The sequence below is a fragment of the Manacus vitellinus genome, unplaced genomic scaffold (genome assembly GCF_001715985.3).
Source record: "Manacus vitellinus isolate BGI_N305 unplaced genomic scaffold, ASM171598v3 scaffold_42_pilon, whole genome shotgun sequence".
Classification (NCBI taxonomy): domain Eukaryota; kingdom Metazoa; phylum Chordata; class Aves; order Passeriformes; family Pipridae; genus Manacus; species Manacus vitellinus.
In genome coordinates, this window is record NW_021940553.1 from 3,499,683 (window position 1) to 3,521,241 (window position 21,559).

General features: G+C 39.3%; 1 protein-coding gene across 2 annotated transcripts in view; it reads left to right on the top strand.

The window, feature by feature from the left end:
- Positions 1-21,559, top strand: part of RIT2 (Ras like without CAAX 2) — a 172,572-nt gene that overhangs the window by 145,667 nt on the left and 5,346 nt on the right. The window contains exon 5 of one of the 2 annotated variants that reach the window (XM_025895774.1): positions 6,554-6,601. The exons of the other annotated variant lie outside the window; for it this stretch is intronic. Coding sequence (XP_025751559.1) covers positions 6,554-6,577 — 24 coding nt within the window. The 3' untranslated portion in view covers positions 6,578-6,601. Of the gene's footprint in view, positions 1-6,553; positions 6,602-21,559 lie in introns of those variants that run through there. 2 annotated transcript variants of the gene reach the window in all.

The following is a 21,559-nucleotide window of genomic DNA, read 5'->3' on the forward strand; positions in this document are numbered from 1 at the left end:
TTCCAAACCTTCTATTTCCCATTTATCTAATTAGATATAGTCCAGAAAGATAAGTGAAATTCCTCTTTTCAGATAAAATAACCTGAGATGTGCAAAGCCACTTATTTATGAACTAGATGAAGAAATTTGATTTGGTATTTCCTGGTATTATGACAGTATTTTTGTGAGTGTTCATAAAGGTATAAATAGAGATGAACTTCAGCCGAGATTAGGTCATTTTCTTAGATAATTATATGTAATTAAGTCTGAAGTCACTGTGGCTTTCTCACCAGTACCAGGAGCAGTTCAGATGGGAGGTGAACTGACTGTCACCTGTTGTTAACTCTACAGGCAGCAGAAAGTGATTATACTGTTAACTTAGTTAAATCTCTGAAGTCTGTGGTTGAGAACAGACCTTTGCATTCTGTAGGTACTCTGGATCAAGGATATTCTCAATTCTTTGTCCCTAGTTGAGATTTAATATAAACATTCTCTACTTTAAAAGTTCTCTGAGGTTCAATTTGTCGTCAGCTCTAAGCCACAGAAATAACCTGCCATGTGTGAGGTAAAAATATGGAAGTTTAAATGTAAAATGAAAATGAGATGTTCAGAAAGAAAGAGAAAAACAAAGTAATAGCAACAACTGAAATTAAAACACTTAAATACCAGGGTGAGAATCCAGAAACTGGAATTGATTGGTTTTGTTTTCTTCATCATCTAAGCACTTTTTACTTAATATACTAAATTACTGGTAATGAAACCTACATGAATTCTTACTTTCTATCAAGGCTTTAGCCACAATTTTGCTGGTTTGGGTTTTTATTCTGCTTTCTGCTGTAGTGCAATTTTGAAGACAACAGATAATATTTTCTTAGTTCACTGTTATCCTGCAGAGAAGAGAATTTATATAATAGTATTACACCCCAAACTGGTCCCAAGCCTATCATAAGATTCTAATTTTGTTGTTGTGCTTTCAGGTCATAGAGCTTTTTTGTAAGGGTAAAGCATCAGGATCATCTTGTGCTTTGGGAAACTCAAGTTATCCTCAGTGTGGTTTGAAAATTACCACTAAATAAGGTAGAAGAGGAGCTATTTCTTATACTCTGCTTGGATACTGTGGAAGCAATGAACAGATACAAACCACAACCTCCAACATTTCAGCAAGTCCCAAATTGCTCTCTCTTTAGTTATTTTTTCATTGCCTCACTTTTCGACTCGTGTCTCTCTCTCCCTCTCTCCTCCTGAAAGTGTGTGCTTGTATCCCTGTATGTAAGCATGTTTGAAAAATTCCATTAGAATGCATCTTTGTAATAAAAATGTAAGAATTTTTAGGGTCCTTTTGGTATTGTGATCTGCATAGAACTTCTGCTAACTGAATCTTGTCCAGATAATCCAAAACACAACCTAAATGTATGTTTTTATTGACATTCTTCATGTTTCATTTATTTTAATAATTTTCTTAATTATTTTTCATTATTAAGGCAAAAAACCTTGTGCAATTTTTTTAGGTGTTCAGAATAAGGTTCTCTCTCTGTCTCCTCTAGGTAAAAGTAGGGATGGACACGTTCAAAGTCCTGTAATCTGGGGTGGAGAAAATATTTTTATTTTTTTTATTCTGATGTAGAGGAAAAGTTCTGATATTGCTTCCCAAGCACTGTGTGCTGGGTAAGCATCACTTTTCCAGTGCAAAATGCACTGAGATGAGAGGCAGTTTCATGGCACGCAACTGGGTCTGGGGTGGCCTCTGCATGCTGAAGCCTGCAAAAATCTTTAGACTACAAAGGTGCCCAATGCTGCCAAAAGCCATATCCTGACTCATTTCTGCACAACTTTTCTTGGCTGCCTGGCTCAAGCAGGTACCTATGCTTGATGCTGTGATTTTAGCATCGTGTTTGACGTTAGGCTCATGAGCCATAGTGAGGCCACATCTGGAGCGCTGTGCCAGTTCTGGGCTCCTCAGGACAAGAGAGACATGGAGCTGCTGGGGTAGATCCAGTGGAGAGCTACAAAGATAATTAAGGAACTGGAGCATTTTTGCAATGAGGAAAGGCTGAGGGAGCTGGACCTGTTAAGTCTCAAGAAGAGATGAATGAGAGGGGACTCAGTGTCTGCAGGGAGGGCCCAGAGAATGGGTCAGGCTGTGCTCGGTGGTGCTAAGCAGTAGGGCAAGAGGCAACAGGCAGAAACTGATGCCCAGGAAGTTCCACTTGAATTTGAGGAAGAACTTCTTTCATGTGCAGTGACTCAACAGAGAAGCAGATTGCCCAGAGAGGGTGAAGAGTCTCCTCACTGGAGACATTCAGGAACCTTCTGGACTCAATCCATGTGCCATGTGCTCTGGGGTGATCCTGCTTGTGCAGGGAGGTTAAATCTGATGACCCACTGTGGTTCCTTCCAACCTCACCCATTCTGTGATTCTGTGATTCTATGAACTTGAGCTTTAAGCTGATATTTGTCCACACACGATCGTTTTATCCCCAGTAAGCAAAGCACCTTCTGAATCATGGTATTGCTGCAGCATATGTCTTCCTAGCAGAAACTATCAAGGTGCCATATTTTCACAACATATCATTTGTAAATTGCTTGACAGTTATTTCTCCCATTATTATTTATCATGTTTCACTCCTCGTAAACTGGGGAAAAAAAAGGTTTATTTTCTGGTTAACAGGGTCTAATAAGAAGATGTCTCTTGATAAATGACAGGATATGAATCAGGTTATATTGCACATTGTGAAACATTTTCCCGTAGTAAAAGTGCAACAAATAATAATTCTATCAGCTTTATTGAATATTGGTTGCTCAGACTCATATGTTAAATGGATCTCTTACAGCACCCATCAAATCTAGTGTAGCTGTAAAATACACATCCCTAAGCCTTCAGTACCTGTTTTTATATGAAGAGGTAAGGATAAGACAAAAATACTTTGTAAGAAGGCTGTATCAAGCAGGGGTAAAAGCTGATACTGTGTACCAGGAGTGAGGAAAAATGCTGTAGACTCAAAGCAATTGTATGCTTCATAGTTGCAAGTACCAGGAACAGAAACTTCCTTGGTAAAAACAAAGGTAGTGTCTACAGTCGCTTCCACAGAAGTTACTGCCTCTGCTTTTAATTAAGTAAATTATTATATTAAATAGTGATAACAACAGAGCTAGTAATAATAAAAAATAACAATCATACTAGAACTAGGTCTCCTGAGTGGAAGACACACCGTTCAGAGACCTCTGCCTGGACTAATGAGTGAGTCTGCACATCACCATGAATCATCCCGGTGTCTGCAGCTCTTGTTTGTCCCTTCTCCCTGATAGCAGACCTGAGTAGCAGGTATAGTAACAAACTACAGTAAAGCCACCCAAAATCCAAGGCATTCCACGGCACACATCAGACTTGGACAGCAATATATCTTATTTGTAATGAGGTCACTGAGGAGGGGAGGCAGCCTGTCTCTCAACCTCTTCTACAAGTGGGGAAGGCAATTCCTGAGAGTGGTTTAACTGCATGTCTACTAATTATAGCACAACCCAAGAGTGAGTGGGTCTACATCATAGGTATCTCTGGAGGCAAGTTTGTGTGACTGCACTCTGGTAGACACAGCTTATTTCAGAGAATTATAAACTCATAGAATCACAGAATGTTTTTAGTTGGAAGAGACCTTAAAGACAGTCTGGGCGTCATGTTCCAGTTCATCACAACCATTACATTAAAGAATTTCTTATTAAATCTAATCTAAACCTCCTCTGAGGCCATTCCTCCTTTTTCTGTTACTACACACTCTTGTAAATAGTCTCTCTCCATCTTTCTTGCAGTCTCCCCTCACGTACTGGAATGACACAATTATGTCACTCCAAAACCTTCTTTTTTACAAGTTGAACAGCTCCAATTCTCTCAGCCTCTTCTCATAGCAGTTCCAATTCTCTCAACTCCTCCTCACAGGAGAGTTGCTCCATCCCTCTGATCAGCTTGGTGTCCCACCTCTGCGCTCACTCCAACAGGTCAGTGTCCTTCCTGTAAAAGCCTAATGACACAGAGACTGGTCCAAGATCTCTTCTGACATCCATTAATGGTTAGAGCCAAGGAAAAGGCTCAAGTACTGATCCATACATAGTTATGCTATTTAACAGTGAGCATGATCACTGAGAAACATTGATGCCTTGGAATAACAACTCCCAGTATGATGTCAATAGGTGATTTGGAGGAAGGTAAGGCTACAGGCTATGTCAGCTAGGTATTATAGACAGGGAACCTTTCTTTGGGGTACAGACAGAGTTTAGCTATATAAATTCAGGGTTAGAGAGAGGTCTCTCTTCTATTTTATTTATTGAGATAGATTTAGACTGCGTAAATTCTTAAAAAAAAACAACTTACCTAACAGACAGCCTACGTAAGACAATAAATGTCCAAAGCATTTTGTTCCCTGCCTCAGGGACTGCCTGACATAGTCACTGGATGCAATATCTGTGGTCAGGCATTAACAAAAAGTGGTTGCCATCCTTGTCATTTGAAAGGTTTTGATAACGAGTATACTGCGGAGTACAAGCCATCTCATGAAATCCTCTCCATCTACTTCCTAACCATGGAGTGTGTTGACAGGTATTTTACAAAACAATTATTACTTTAAGTATGTTTGCTGGATGAAAGTGAATTACTCTTCTACCTAAAGGCTCTTTTCCCACATAGTAGGGAACTCTCATGCAGTAGGGGATAATTTGGGCAGCAGACTAAAGGCAGAAAATCTCCTGTGCACTCATCAGGGGAAATCTGTATATTGCACACTATATAGAAAAATGAACAAACACATCACCTATAAAAGTGTGTTTTAATACATCCTGTGTTTTTTAATGTGGAGTTTCCAGGTCTTCTTCTGATATCAGCTGGTTACTGCTGCAGAGAAGATGCTGCCCTTGGTGAAGAAGGAGAGTCAATCAGACCTCCCTTTCTGTGCTCTCCTCATTTAGGCTTCAGGGACATGCAGGGAATGTGTCCAAGATCAGACAAAGACAGCAGCTCTGACACCAAAATCAGACATAGACACTAGAAAAACACAAAGGACCATGCTCCAGTACAGTGACTGAGCTAAAGAGGTCTTGATCCCAGGCATCAGTGTTCACAGAACAGACTTACAAACTAATTTAAAGCAACATAGAAACAGGAGGGACAATCCACAAGGAGTCAGAAAAACTATTTTATTTTATTCTCAGTCTTCATATAGACCTTTTCCTGTGAGTTAAGTTGGGCGTTTTTCCTCTTTGTATCTTGTTCTAGCTCGCCTTTTTTGTCCTTGGCCTGTGTAGACTCTTGGCCAATCTCTATGCTGCGTTTGATTATAGAGTATAAAATATAGCCCAGCACTGGTACAGTCTCCAGACACTGCTCCAATAAAAAATCTACCTATTTTCACATTGTGCTTTGCTTTAGAATCAAGTTGTCTGTACTCCAGTTTTCCAGTACTACTCTGTGCCTGTTTTTTGTTTGTTTGTTTGTTTGTTTTTGTCTGCTAGAACAGCTTCTATATTACACTGCATGGAACCAGAATGGGTGGGGGAAAAAAAAGAAGTTGTTTTTTTTGGTTTTTTCTTTTCATAAAATAAATATCACTCCAGGGATAGGGCCTGAAGGACACACATTACCACGAGAGACTTAAAAGACCTCAGCCTGTTTGCCTTATTAAACAGAAGGCTGGGAGGTGGGTTGCTTCCAGAGTTTAAATACCCCAGGGGGAATAGAGATGAAGGCAAAATTCATGTTCATCTTTACTATAGCCAGCATTGAAACAAGCAGCAATGCCTGGGAGCTGATTTAAATTGCAGTTGAAGCCCATTCATATTTGAGAAGAGGCTCAGCCCTTTCATCATTGCTTGACCACTGCAGCAAGCCACCACAGAAACTTCAACTCTTCCCCACTTCCTTCCTTGCAGGTGGTTTTTAACACAAGGTACCGAGACTAATGAAACTGTACAGCATTTGTGTTACTCTGGAGGAGGTCTAAATAGTTAATTTTATTTTAAAGTCTATGAATAGTATATATTATTAAGTCTACATACTATGTGCATTTGAGACTCTTGTAATGAGAAAGATACTGAGGGAGATTATAAGTGTGTTGGAAACTCTATTTCTAATCTACGAATAGAGGCACACATAGTAAATGAATAGGTTCTATCTGAGGCCTAATGAGTCTAAAATAGCAAAGTGTGGCAATGGAAAGAGCTACTTACTGGGATCATTATTGTTGTAGCTGCAAGCACGGTCACAGAGGTCCAAATTCACCACATTTTCCTTTTTTTTGCTTTGAGGGGGATAGCTGCAAGTCTTCGAAAGCAGATCTACAGACTGTGAAGAAACTTGCTATCACTGGCTATATAAAATAGATAATTCAGATTTTTTTCAGTGACAAAGCAGCAGCTTGCTTTCCATAAGCACAATGGTTCATAAAACACCTTTTGATGACTGCTTTATCTGATAACCACAATTACTTGCAATGGGAAATGGAGGGCGACATGCTTCTATGTTAGAACTCACCAGAGCCAGATATGATCTACACTACCTCTAAAATACTCTACTTCTCTTTTTTTTTCCTAGTGCTGCATGCCTACAAAGATCTGAAAAGGGCAGTGGGGGGAAGAACAGCCCCATAAAAACACTTCTACTTAATGAAGTCTTGCACTCTTGCACAAAATAAAAAGAAAGCAAGTTAAAGATTAAACCTTTCCTGAAAAAAGACTTAATACTGCTACCTAATTGCTTAATTTTGTTGGGTTTTTCAACAATATGTGTGACACCACATGGCCAAATAAATCTGGGTGTCTTTTTGACCTTTGGTTGGTTGATTAGGTTTTCTGTGGGTGACTGATGACTGTCATTGATTTTAAAGTGACTCTGATGATGATGTATGTGTGATATGCAGGTTGATTTTCAAAAGCACCTCTTGTTGGCCTCGCTCTAAGTATTACAGGTCAATAATACAATTGTAGTACGAGTAAAAAGTCACTGATGAGTAAATGAGAGGAAAAAAATCCATGTACAATAGATTTTGAGATTTTTTTTCATGGAATATTTAGAAACCAGCTTGTATGTAGGAAAGGCTGCAGCACCTGAGCTTTGAAAATTAGGATCTGTCAGATGTTTGCCAGCCAAACAATTGAGATACCCAGAATTGTCAATTTTGAAAGTATTGGCCAGACACGGAAATGGAAAAAAAAAAAAAAAAAAGAAAAAAGGGAATATAACACTCTCAAACATATGTTAAATTTTCCTTCAATAATGAGCAGGAACTGCAGTGATATCCTCACAGAGCTGAATTCATCTCGCATAAATTTGAGGGAAACTACATTATTCAGAGGCCCTGGTGTTCAGAAGAATTGCTAGACTTGGTAATTATTTTAACAACCTACTACTTTGTAGCACAAAATGAAAGAAATTACATTACTGGGACTATTTTAGGTAGAGTGGTCAGTCAGTACACTTTTGAATCTCTGGGCACCATGGAACAGCACTGTATAGCAAGGGCTACCAGAGAGATCACTTCCTGGGTGATTGTTTTTAAACTTACCCTTCGGAAGCTGCGAGTACAAGTAGGCATTGTGGAAGTGCTGAAACCCACGGAATCATCTGTACTCAAGCATAATTTGTAGAAATGCTGTGAAAACATCCTGACACAGAGCCTTGCCAGTACATTTCAGCCCTGACCTTATTATAATGCTTAGATTCCCTCCAAAAAAACTGCCCAGCTCTGCCAAATTCTGCCAGCACGTGGTGGTTTCATTGCACAGACTCAGATGAAATGCCAAATTTGTTCCTGTGGGTGACCCACGTAAAGTGAGGTTTGAATGAAAAGAAAACAGCCCCCTTAGAATGTGGTAGGGTAGATAGGATGTCGATCCCAAAGGCTAAATACAGAATGGGGAATCTGTTAACTATGTATAGCATTGTACTGTGCTTTTGTATGGTGGTCACCATTGCACCTGGAATGCTTAATTAATTTTTTTTTAAAAAATGACAGTGTAGATCAAAAAAATATTTTATTTCCTTCTATCGAATCCTCTAATAATTTTATAAATATGCTTTGGATTCTTATCAGTGGATTTGACAAGCATTATAATACTACACCATATAAGAGGTTGATATAAAACTTAATTGGATGTCTATAGAGCACCTTGAACTCGAAAGGAGATGTGCTATACAGCATATTCTGTGTGGCACGTGGAAGTGTTATAGAACAAAAAATTTTGTCTCTTCAAGGACAATCTATGCAAACTTACATATACCTTTAAAAAATTAACTCAGCACTTAGTTTATTAAAAAAACACATACACAATTTACCTGTCTCACCACTTAACAGAAACAAAGCATAGCCAAACAACGGCCCAAATATGGTCGACAATGTCAAATATGGATAAATAATATATTTAAATGACTTAAATCATAATTGTTGGATTTATCTGTTGGTTTGTTCTTCCATTTTTTATATCATTTATTGTATAATGGAATTCGGTGTAGTCTCATGAGGATGACATTACAACTGTGTTGCCAGAGGCAAACAAACACAGTACAGATGCTTTAGGGAGATAAAAAAAATAAATGCTAATATTTTACTGATGTTAAAAAAAAATAAAAAAAAAATGTCAGGACAGGAGCCGTGTTCAGGGCTTTCTTTTCTCTGTTAAAAGAGTGCTTCACTCATATATGGGGCAGTAAGAGTCTTAAACACATAGATTTTATTTCTGTGGGTTTTAGTGCTGGGAAATGTGACAGAGTAGTTTCTGACAGATCGCCCTGAGCGTACATCTGATCTTTCCTACTGCTGCCTCTACGGTTCACTGAGAGGAGATCAGAAGGCCTGGGGTTGGCAGGTGGCAACACAAAGCACACAAACCAAAGGGTTGTATTTCATGGAGCTTTTTCTCCTTTTTTTTCTTTCCTCTTCTTTTTTACTTTCCTCTTTCCTCCCCCCCCGCTTACGACTGACTTTCAACAGTTTGGCCTGTACAAGTCCCCATCTGCTCTATTCCCATCTCCAAAAAATGGCAAGCCTGTGCAGTTAATTCATATAGGAAGCTCAAGGCATTGGATTATTGGAATTAAAGCTGTGCTGCCCACCAGTGTGGGTCATGAACCACAGCCCCCCATCGTGCTGGGAGCCAAATGCAGGGTTGTTCACAGGGTGGGGTGTCTGGAGCAGCACAGCTTTATGGCTCCTTGCCATCGAGCATTTAGTCTCTGTCAAGTCAGTATTTTCACATGGTAAGTAATGCCATTAGTCTATTTTCACTCGATGTAGCTGGGAAGTTATAATCACACATTAATAAAAATAGGGACAATCATCCAGCATTTCATAAATCAGCCTTTTCTCCACCTTGTTCTGTACAACCGTAACAGATGGGTTAGTTGAGATGGGCCAACGGAGAAGGGTGATTTACTGGCAAAAAAATTATGACAGCTGGATTGCACACATACAAAACCACACACACTCTTAAATTTAAGTAACGTTTAAAAAGGGAGGATTTGGTTCTGACCCCACCAGTTAGAACTGGATCTACCACCTAAGAATATTAGGTATTACCCTTCGGTTTGCTGATCTTTAACATTTTCATTAATGACCCAGGCATAAAAATGCAGGAGCGTACTGACACAATTTGCTGATAGCACAAAGTGGAAGCATTTTCTATCTAGAAGAGACAGGATTATTGTAAAGGAAAAGCTGTGTGACCCAGAGGAGTGATAGAAGTGGAATTAAATGCAATTGTAAAAAGTGCAAGGTCATGTCCTTAAGGACTAATAGTAAGGCTGTTTGCTATAACACATCAGCTAGAAGGCAGGAAAGAAATCTTGGATATATCAGGTACTTGCAGGGTGATTATAAACTACAAACGTCATGCAATTGTGTATAAAATAAATGTCACTTCAAGAGGTATTTGAAGTGATTTGTTTATCAGGGCCATGGAAGCACTGAAGGTATTATAGAAGACACAAGTGAAATATAAGCTAAGATTAGCTGTAGTTGCTTATGGGTGATGATGACAAGTTCAAATTGGAACAGATGTAGAGCGTGTGTATCAGGCTGGTCCTATCAGGGAAAATTAGAGACAATTTAATTTCCTCAGCGTAAATGAAAGCAGAGTTGTGATAAAAGCGCATGCATATGCTGATAAGAAACCAAGGAACATAACGGATTGCGAGGAAGAACCATTTAAAATAAAGGACAATGAGGGAAAAACATCTAATGGGAATTTCCTGGCAAGGAACACACTCTGCCTAGAAGTTAGGTGATGATTACTGATTAACTCCTGACAGTACAGAGGCTCCAGGACTCCACTCCTGCCCTGTCCTGTCCTGTCCTGTCCTCTCCACTCCTCTCCTCTCCATCCATGTGCTCACACAAAGACCAAGCACGCTTAGGCAGGTGAAATGTTACTGAGATGCATCTCTCAGTCTCCTGTTATCAGTGCATTGAACCTGCTGACAACCAGCTCAGAAAACTTTTTTTTTTGGTTGTACCCAAGAAACCTGAAAGCACAGAGATCCTTACGCAAGACCAGAGAACTTGTACAACTGATGGGCAGAGTTAAATATTTGTATTTTCTATGTGTAGCCTTATTGATTTCAGAGGACTATCTGGCTTACAAATGCCGAGAACACTAATAAAAGAACAGAAAGTGAGTCAACATTGGATACCTGATCCCTGGAAGACCAAAGAATTGTTAAATCCCATTGCAGATGAGCAGTAGTGTAATTTTCATTTAAGCTGTTTACTGATCCCATAGCTACAGCTTTCCTGCAGTCTGCAGTGTGTTCCACCATCAGATTATGGAGTGCAAAGTTCAGTGTATGTTTTGGAATGAAAGCAGTATTGAGTATAGATCGAAACAGTTCACCTTTCACTAGAGACACTGGAGAGAAACAGCCATTGTTGTAAATGTCACATCTACATAGGGAAGCAACATCAAACCACATCTTTTTCATGGGTAGGTCTCAGTGTCTAGAGCTGTCGTGTGGAAAGGTGCAGTCATTCTGGATTAAAACCAAATATTCTCTTGCATTATTTGAAGCCATCTGTGGTCTAAGCTGTTCCCTTCTTTTCCTGCCCCCCTCCTCCTACCACTTTATTTGGTATATTCAGGTACAACACCTGTTCAGAGACGGATGGCTGCTTGTTATCAGACTGTTTCTTTGAGGTCTGAACTGAGATGCAGCAGAAAATTTTCCATTTCCTTTGGTAATTTTACTTTATTTGCTCATGCCCATATGGCATGAAAGTTGAGTGCTTCTCTTTTTCATTGTCTCAGATTGTGAGGCCTTCTCTTTCATATTATCAAGGCCTGTCCTCCTTGACAATATGTGGTCTACTTTGGATTTGCACTCTTTTTGATAAAATACTATTAAGAAAAAGGGTTGGAAGTAGCTAGTCAAGCTTTTCAACCATGAAAAATGGTGAAAAAAGAAAACAAACAAAAAACAAACAGAAAGAGGTAAAGCAGAAGTCTAGCAGGTGGAAAAATTCAAATTATGACCCAAAGGCTTTAATTTTAAAAAAATTCTACCTGTTTACTTACATAAGACAGTGTTATCTCTTGTTATGTTCATCTTGACTCATCAGCTACATTTTCACGTACATTCTTTGAGCAACCTTGAAAGAAGTTTCAGTGAGGTTGAAGTGATAGGGCTCAGCTGGGGAGTGTACACTCAGTTTACCTGAGATAACCAGTTTAAAGCTAAATCGATTATGTTGGTAAATGTTTTCAGTACCAGTTGCCTTTATAAGATATGGATGATGTGTTCATGAAGCAACTCTCCCAAAATTCCGCGTCCAGGCACACAATGGATAAGAAAGTGCCTGGGAACAGTTGGCATGGATTTACTAAGGGTAAATCATGCCTGAGAAGCTGAATTCTGTGATGGTCTTCAGACAAGTGACTCTGTAGATGAAAGAAGTGGGTTATGTTTACCTTGAACTCTGACAAGGCTTTCAACTCAGTCTCACACAGTGCCCTTGCAGCCAAACAGGTGAGGTAGGGTTTGGAAAGGTAGACTAAGGGTGAGTGGGAATTAATTAGCTGGATGACCACACTGAAAGGGTTGTGATGAGTAGTAGAAGGTCCAGAGAGCAGTGACTTACTAGTGGCATTCCTCAGAGGTCAATTTCAAGGCAGTATTTTGAATATAAATATTAACAACTGAATGCTGAGATGGGAAATACCTTCATAAGTGGGACCTAACTGAGAGAGGTGGTTGATGCATTGGTGGGTAGAATGTATAAAGGAATATAAACAAGAGGACATTGTCAGGCTGGAGAAATGGTCTGACAGGAGCTGCACCTAACTCAGCAAAAGCAATGCTGAATATGCAACTGGGATGGACACCATTATGCAGAAGTAGCCCTTGAGCACTGCAGAAGACAAAATTTGCAGAAGAGGACGTGAAAGTCCTGCTGGATGAGCTGACCATGAACACCTTACGACAAAGGTTCAGGTGCTTCTGGGTGGTATTAGTAAAATTTTAGCCAGCAGGTCCAAGGAAATGATCCTTAGATCCTTATAAAAAAAACCCACATTTGCAGCACAAGAAAACATGTAATTTTGAGGGGTTTGGGTTTTTTTTTCACTATGAGAGTGGCCAAACAGCGGAAGAAGCACCCAGAAAGGCTGGGAGATTTCCTTCCTTGCAGGTGTTCAAAACTTGGCTGAATATGTCATGAGTGATCTGCTCCAGGTGGGCCCACCATGAGCAGGAGTTTACCCTAGATAACCTAGAGAGATCTCTTCCATCCTAAACCACGCAACGATTCTCTGATTTCTATGCAGCTTTCAGTAGAAAATATTTAATTCCACCTTGAAAAATGTGTGTCAACCATAGCAACTGCCTCTTCTTTCTGACATGGGATCTACGTTTACTTTTCCACATTTTTTCTCAAAGATATCATACCTATCCTCTTATTAATATTCCTTCCATCTCACACAGTGAAACTTTACCACAGGCAGTTGTCATTTCCTAAAGCATTTAATAACACTTATTTTATTTCTACAGGTAAAAAAATAATGGGGTGATAACATGTCCTGAATTGCTAGTGACAGTAACTGCTGAGGCGTTAAGCACTTACTGTTTTTCACCAGCTGTTGCTTTTAGTACCAGCAATTTTATTCCCCCAAATGTAGACTTATTTATGTATTTAAGAAAATAAAAAATAGCCATTAGGAAATAGTAAGCAAGCTTCCTGAGAGAAATCAAATGAGTTATTTTCTGCCTTTGTCACTGTTATACCTGTGTAGATGGGTAAGGATGTTTCAAGTTTGCCAGTGATACTGAGCTGTGTGGTGCAGTCACGTGTTGGAGGGAGGGGATGGGCCATCCAGGGGGATCTTGAAGGGTTTGAGAGATGGGCCTGTGTGAACCTCGTGAAGTTTAGCAAGGCCAAGTACAAGGTTCTGCACTTGGGTTGGGGTCATCCCAAGCACAAGTACAGGCTGGGCAGTGAATGGATGGACAGCATCTCTGTGGAGAAGGACTTGTGGGTGTTGGTTGCTAAGAAGCTCCACATGACCCAGCAATGTGTGCTGGTAGCCCAGAAACTCCCCGTGCTCTGGGCTGCATCCGAAGTAGTGTGATCAGAAGGTTGAAGAAGGTGATTCTCCCCCTCTATTCCACTCTGGGAAGAAGCCATCCAGCGAAGTGTATCCAGCATAAGAAGGATGTGCAGCTGCTGGATGCCCTGAGAAACTGTGGCTGCCCCATCCCTGAAAATGTTCAAGGACAGGCTGGACAGGGCTCTGAGCAACCTGGTCTAGTGGAAGGTGTCCATGCGCATGGGAGGGGGGTTGAATGATATGATCTTTGAGGTCCTTTCCAATCCAAACCATTCCATGATGACCCTGTGCATTCCACTCCGCAGTCTGAGCTGTGGTGTTGCTTATTCAGGAATGGGTGTCAATCTGCAAAAGTTCCAGATTTACATACCAGCCACTGTCACAAACAGTGATGAAATAGTGTTAATATTTAATGAGTCAGATAAGTTACCCCTGAGAAACCATACCTTGAGAAACCATACCTTTCTTCTCCCCGGCCCTTAATACTCTTCATGTTCTAATGTATTATTTTCCTCACACAGTGTTATTAATATATTTATCATAAGTTATATGTTATCTGTTTCCTGTCTTTCATTTTCAGTCTTTTCTGTTGTTTATAATCTTTTGTCTGGAAGGACGTAGAAGCAGCAGTCCACCTGGTTGCTTATCCCCAAGGTTATGACACATCACTTTTTTCCTCCAAAAAAATTCTGAAAACCTTTAGAAAAGACAGGATAACCTAGCCTGTGGCATCTATATTGCATGTGCTGTATTTTCACCTTTTCACTGCCGTTTCCAAAGTCTGACCAGACCGCAGGTTCCACTGAGGTATCTGACTGAAACATGGCAAATAAATAAATGCCAGAAACCATTTCTAAACTGTAGAGGAGCTGATGCTGAATGCCTCCCAGTACTGAAGGGCCTCTTTAGAGCAGTGTTTTGTCAGCACCCACATCCAAGTTTTGCTGTAAGGCCAAACTTTCTGCCGGGTGCGTTGGAGAGGCTCGACCTGGTCCCAGCAGTGTTTGCTGTGTGTGTGTATTTGTGTCTGTAGATGTACTTTCACACGTGCTGCTGGGTAAACTGAGCTGCAGCTTTATCAGTGGTGGACAGAAGAGTCTATTGCTCTGGATAAGAATATGATTTGGGTTCTCAGGGTATATTAATACAGCAGCTTTTATACATCAAGAGTATCTGCATAATTGGAAGGATACATCATGGATAGAAGAGGTTAAACAGATGCTTCTAGCAAGGGATTTCTTCCATTCTGTTTGTTAAGAGTCTGTTTACTCGTTCTACCCCTAAGCTAGCATAATAAAGATATAATCTGTCTTTCCCCCTCTACCATCCTTCCACCTTCACTCTTCTGCTTCTCTCTTCTCTCTTTACTGTATCCTTTTCTTTGTGGCTAAAATAAGAAAAGGCACCCCTTTCTGGCTTCAGTAAAAAAAATATATAGAAAAAACCCCTTCTGATTACACCCTCAAGCATCGCCATTGGTTAAGTTTCTGTTAGTGAAGTATCCAACATGTCTTGGGGATGTAGGGTAGAAAGTTTAGGGCTATATTATAAAAAGTTAAGATTCTGCCAGCTGTTAGTTCTCACTTTGCTTACTTTAAGGTGCTCAGTCTTTTGACTACAAATCAAAGCCCATGGGCAGCAAACATGGAAGGATTATCCAAAGAAAGTGCTCCCCAAAAAAGGAGCTTGCCAACAGGACAAGTTAACCAGAAATATATGAACAGGTTACCATGGAAACCATCCAGGTCCATGTTCTCAGCCTGCAGTAAAAGTGAGGTAATTTGAGCAAGGTTAGCAGGCGATAAGAGAGCTTGTTATGTCTAATTAGCTAAATGTCTTCCTACAGCTTTTCCTACCCACTGGCCATTTAGGATTTTTAATTTTTCTCCCTCCACACATTCATTTCTTGTTGTTATCCCCTTCATACACAGTTCTTCAGACTCAAGTTTCTATTATACACTGTCCACGGTGGTGGACCACATGATGGAGCCAAATGGGTGCTCATTATGCAGCTGTAACTCCTGTTTTAAGGTTCCTGTGTCATGGGCCTCTCGCTTCCAATATTCCTGTGACAAAGAAAAGAAGAGCTCTCCTTTTGTCACGTCAGAAAGGAGATGAAAAGGAAGTTTCCATAAAGCTACCATGACATTTTCAATCAATTCATATTCTACAAAAGTGTAATATTTTGCCTGAATTAATACTGACATGGGGAAGATCAATGTCATTAGTTTGATAAAGATACTCTGCAATATTTCCTGTAATGAGATTGTTTGACAAACGTTTTTAATAAACTTCAACATTACTAAACTCTCAAAATTAATTACATGTTCCAGAAAAAACAAATGCAACAGTTCACCACTCCCATTTTCTGACATAACATCCTCTTCTCATTTCATCCAGTAACTTTTTCTTTAAAAAGCAACTCAAGATAAAAAAGTAAAAGATGAAAAGTTGAAAAATTATTCTTCATATTGTGCATAAGACACTTTGAGAACTTATATTTTTCAACATGTGCTTACTTCGGGAAATGACTTCTGAAAAAAAAAAATCCATTGCAGTCCAAAACTTTATAAATACATCATAAATTCTTCCTCTGCTTCCCTTCTGTCAAACATTCACTATAGCAGCCTAGACAGAATCCCTGCATCCCAGCAGATGACTATTGCATGAAGATGTAAGGAGGAAGGAGAGATTTCTTGCAATTTTCTTTTCACTGTCAGAAACTTATGATGGTGTTCCCTGTCTGCCTGCAATCTGAGTCTGGGAGTATGTTTAGATGTGAAAACTGTACACCAGGATGATATATGTGTGCTGCACTCCACGTGGTGTGAAACATCGTGTGGTGTCAGAACAAACAATGCTATTTGCTGCATTTGGAACATTTTTTTTGTGAGCTTTTTATTCCAGTGTTGGAAACTCATATTCGGCTGAAGCAAACCGGATCTTTCAAAGCTTAATTCTAGTAGTCTGTTCATATGTCTGAAAATGAGACAATTAACTAAACAAAAGCATTGGTTACTTTGGCTCAAAAGATTATTTCAGGTCTGTGTACCACTAATATTTTTGTTGGGTTGTGGGATGGTTTTTTTTGCTTTATCTACAGTTCTTGTTTGAAACCATATGTGCAAAAATGCACAAATAAATACACATCTGTTTCTACCTCTTTCTTGTTTTGTATTTAGCTCTCTAGATTTCTTTGTGGTTTCCTTTGAATTTCTTGAACTGCATTTCCTAATCTTCAGCAGGTAACTGAGGAAAATAGAACTAGAGTCTTGGTCTTCCCTCCTTACTGTCTCCTGGTTTATTGTCTTATCTTCTCATGTCAATCGAGTGTTTTCAGGACAAAATATTGCTGTTAGAGACTGTATTACTCCCCTCTTCAAAGTAATGTAATATCAGGGAAATTTGTGTATGTTACTGGGAGTTATTTACTCAGTCCTTGGTCTGCTTAATGCCTGTGTTCTGATGAAGAAATTCAATTGACTAGTGGAAATTTAGTGTGTAACAGATGGCTGAAAGTAGCCTATACCAGTCTATAGATAAAAGTCTATAAGTCTACAAATAGATAAAAGAAATAATAGAAATCACTGGCAGTGTTAAATAAGCATTCTATACTACTTCAATATTACATTCAATACTTCAATACTACTAACTTTCTACTTGCTTAAAAAGAAGCATAATATGTACATTTTCAGCTTCTTTTAAACGTAATTTTTTTAAATAACCATCTACTGATATCAGAAGAGAATTGATTTGTTCGTTGTTGCTTACAAAAATTGAAAAGGTTTTCCTTTTTTTGTGAACATAAAGCTGCAATTCCTAGATTTTTTTCCCCCTTACAAAAGCCTGATCTCCTCCAACAGATGTCCAAGTGAAACTGATGTAGGAACGTCTGATTTGCAGCCATCTTATGGTCGTCTATGTCTTCAGCTGAGCGTTGCAATCAAAGAACCTTTAAAGATGACGGACAATTTAGAAAATTGTCAGATCTCTGAAAAATGCTTTGAGCAATTGACCTGAACTTATTCATCTTGAAGACTGATGCTAAGGATTTAACACTTCCACATTCTCTCCAAATTAGACCCAGAGCTATTGCTGACTGATGCAGGATCATGTGGTTTTGAGTATCCAATTCAGTCAGATCCTGAGGCCATCTCTCCAGAAACATTTCCTGATGTAAAGATGCTTTAACCCACTCATCAGTCTTGCTTTTGACAAGATAAAGTCAAAGGAGTGCAGTTTGTAGTAAAGAAGAACAGCTTCAAAGTCTAAGCAGCAGTCAGAACCCTGATTTTGTAGTGATTCTTAAATGAAATGAGATGTTCATTAGTTATTTAACATTATGCCTGTGTAACAATGAAGTAGCATTATCACAAATTAGGAACAACAGACCTTAGTTGCTTTGCAACTAAGCAACTGCATGGAGGATGTTTTTGTTTTTATTCCAAACATTTGCCCAAAACAGGAACGAAATTACCTGGAGGAACAACTCCCATGTTGCAAGATTATTGTGGATCCAAAGTGGGGGAAAATAATAAAATTCCAAAAAGGGGAGAAAGACTAGACAGATATTAGTTCTGAGCAGTAATCTGCATCACAAAAGATGCTAAAAATCTCCAGAAATTATTCAAGCATGAATTAGCATTGAATCTAGAGTTTTTCATATGAAAAAATCATGAGACAGATGTATTTAACAAAATAGCTAGTATTAGCTTAGAGTTTTCCTGAAAGAGTACAGAAATTGCTGCAGCAGTCAGAGAAAATGTCTGTCCATCTAATCTAACAGTGGTCAGTAGTGAAGTGCATAAGAACAACTGATCACTGATGCTTCATCAGATAACTCTCACAACCCCCAACAATTTGCAGTTCCCTTGGACCAAATGAGAGTATGTTTCTTCCTTGCTCAGAACAGACTTTTAACTGTATTCCATGTCACATCATAGTGACTAACCGAGTGAGAAGTACATCATTTTGGACAGATCACTCTCCCTGATTGTGTCTAGAAATTTAATTTTTACCAAGACCATTAAATAGTTTCCCTTTAAAAAATGAGCAAATTAATTTTGCAATCCCATGCACTCCACTCTCCATCTCCTAAAAATAAGACACAAAGCTCTTCACAGAAGCGTCAGACATCCTATTATTTTCTTCATTGCTAGAACTACATTTCCCTTCCTGTCTGTTCCTTCCTTCCTAAGGCAAAGTCCAGGTTATGAGGGGAAGGGGAGGAATATCTGAGCCTCTGTAATGTAAATTCCTTCAGAGACTGGAGCAGCTGAGGACATGAGATGTGTATTGCTGTGCCACGTGCTACTTCCACAGTATCCAGTCCCTCCAGGGCATAAATTCACACAGCAAAACTTTATCTTCTTATCTCAGCCTGCTAGTCCTGCCTACACCCCTGGCCATTCATGCTAGATCCCATTCTGGTCACCAAAAATGTAAGAAACCAGTAAAAAAGAGTGACAGAGTGGCAAGACCAGAAGGAAAACATGAAAAACTCTTCTGAGGTATGTAACTCGGCGATGGGAGAAGGAGGAACAGAACTAATTGCAATACCTTCAAGATAATGATTAATTCTGTGTCAGCTTTTATCTTGTCTGGGCTAGAAAGCCAACAAAGCTGAACCTGCAGAATTGTGTGCCATGAAGTCAGAGTGAGGTTTGTTCAACTAATTACTTCTGAAGAGTTCCAAATGGATTTAAGAGTAATGGTGTTGACATGAAATTGTCCTTCCATGTTTCTGCAGCACATGTTACTCCTTAACTGCTCTGGCTGCTGAAAAGAGGTGTACTTCCACAGGGACTGAGGGAAAAAGTAAGGTGCACTTGTTTGGTTCAATGAAAAATGCTGGTTAGTATCAGTGGAAACTAGTTGTGAATTCTAGTGGAATTCTGGCCAAATCAAATCTGTAATTGCAGTGCATAAGTTCGGGAGCAGAATCATACAAGGTTAAAGTGTTCGTGTCTGCAGAAAGAAAAGTTTCAACATTACATTTTCAAGCGATGATTCACATTAAAATTAACTTCAAACTGTAACAATGCAGAATGTTTGATTTTGAGAGAGATAGAAACTGGAGGTTTTAACAACAAGGATTTTTGTTTAACTTTTGTTTTTACTGTGCATTTGTTTGGACTGAAACAGAGTCATATTGAATCTCTGGCCACAAAAGGTCACCCTGGTTCCTCACAAACTCTAGTCTTCAACATTTTTTCAGGCTAAGTTGAGTTGATATTGTTTTTTCCCCTTCTTTCAGAAATGTCATTGTTCAGTGGCAAGAATATGATAGGTAGTTTATAAGTGTAAAGATCTGAAGAAAGCAAAAAGAGTATAAGGCCTTGAAACATTTCTTTTTCTTTTTAAAAATATTCTATGACATGTATTATGAGAACAAATAACAACAGTGTTGCTTGTCTCAGGAAGACAGAAAGATTGATTTTTCCTGTTTTATCTGGTTCTGCTTGTGTTTTCAACCCCAGCCACTACCGTAATAGCCAAGTGCTTGAGCTTTGACCTGAATAATAGCGTTTCACACTTGGAAAGATCCTTACACCGGCCTGTAGGAAGTCTCTGCCACCATGCCTGTTGACACAACACTTGTCCAAGGGAAAAATTAATAACTGTCAAAAATGACATAGGTATAACGGATCTGCTCTCGGGTTGGTGGTTTGGGCTGTGTGTTTCTCAGAACAGAATTCAGACATTTACAGTGAAAGCCTTTGACTCTGAAAAAAGTCAGGTGGTAACACAGGAACATTCAGCTCAGCCTTTGCTGGACACAGTCCTATCTATCAAAATGCAGAGCTTTTCCTGTCCAGGGTAGGTCTCCGACACCTGCCAGTGCTGGGTGTCCAGGAACCACCTAATTTCTTCCTGTGACCTTAGATATATAGTTATGAACTGAGACTAGTGAAAATTGGTCAGTCTTGGTCGTTATTAGTATTCTCTATGGCTACCTGAAAGGAAGTTGTAATGAGGTGAAGGTCTGTCTCTTTTCCAGAGTAACAAGAGATAGAGCAGGAGGAAAAGGCTTCAAGTTGCACCAGAGAGGGTTTGGATTGAGCTATTACTAAAAATGTCTTCACTGAAAGGATGCTCAGGTGCTGGAACAGGCTGCACAGGACAGAAATAGAGTCACTGTTCCTGGAAATGTTCAAAGAACATGTGGATGTAGCACTTGGGGACATGGTTTAGTGGCGGGTTTGGCAGTGCTGGGTTAATGGATGGACTTGATGATTGCAGAGGCCTCTTCCAACCTAAATGATTTTGTGATTCTGTGATTAATGAGAAAACTCACAGTTACTCTGCAAGAGAGTCTTAAGTACAAACTAAGTGATCAGTGTTGGGATTAAAAAAATTACTGCTCATGTCAAATTGGCAACACTCATTATTATTTATTTTGTTGTCCAGAATTGCATTCAATTTCTAGACCCATGATATTACTTTTTTTCTTTTGCCAAGTTTACCTATTAGAAACTGAGAAAATTATGAATACTTTCGATCTCCACAGTTTTTCCTCTAATATTATGGATTTACACCTCTACCAAAAGCTTATTATGTTTATCCTGATATGCTGAGGAAATGGGCTGTAATGGGAAGAGTCCCAAACATGTACGTACACTCTTATTGATTGCTTGCCTGTCTCTAAACTGATATCTAGGTGTTAACACACAATCTGGCATCTGGTTCTTTTTTTCTGGACTGGGACTTGTTGAGAAACAGAAAAAAATCCGCCAGAGATGAAAGGAAAGGGCATGGATCTTTCCAGGACATTATTCAGAGTACTCATGGCTTATCCTGCTCCTTTTGTTATTTACTGTATTGGAAACAAGGCTACTCAATATGTTGCTTCCCTCTCTATGCTCTTAAATAGTTATCTTTTGCATACAACTCTCATAAATTATTGTCTTTCGAAAATGCAAAGCACAATCAAAACTAACTGGAATTCCTCCTTTTAGCCTCAATGGGATTTAGATGAGCACTCTGCTGAGCAACATGTTTACCTTTC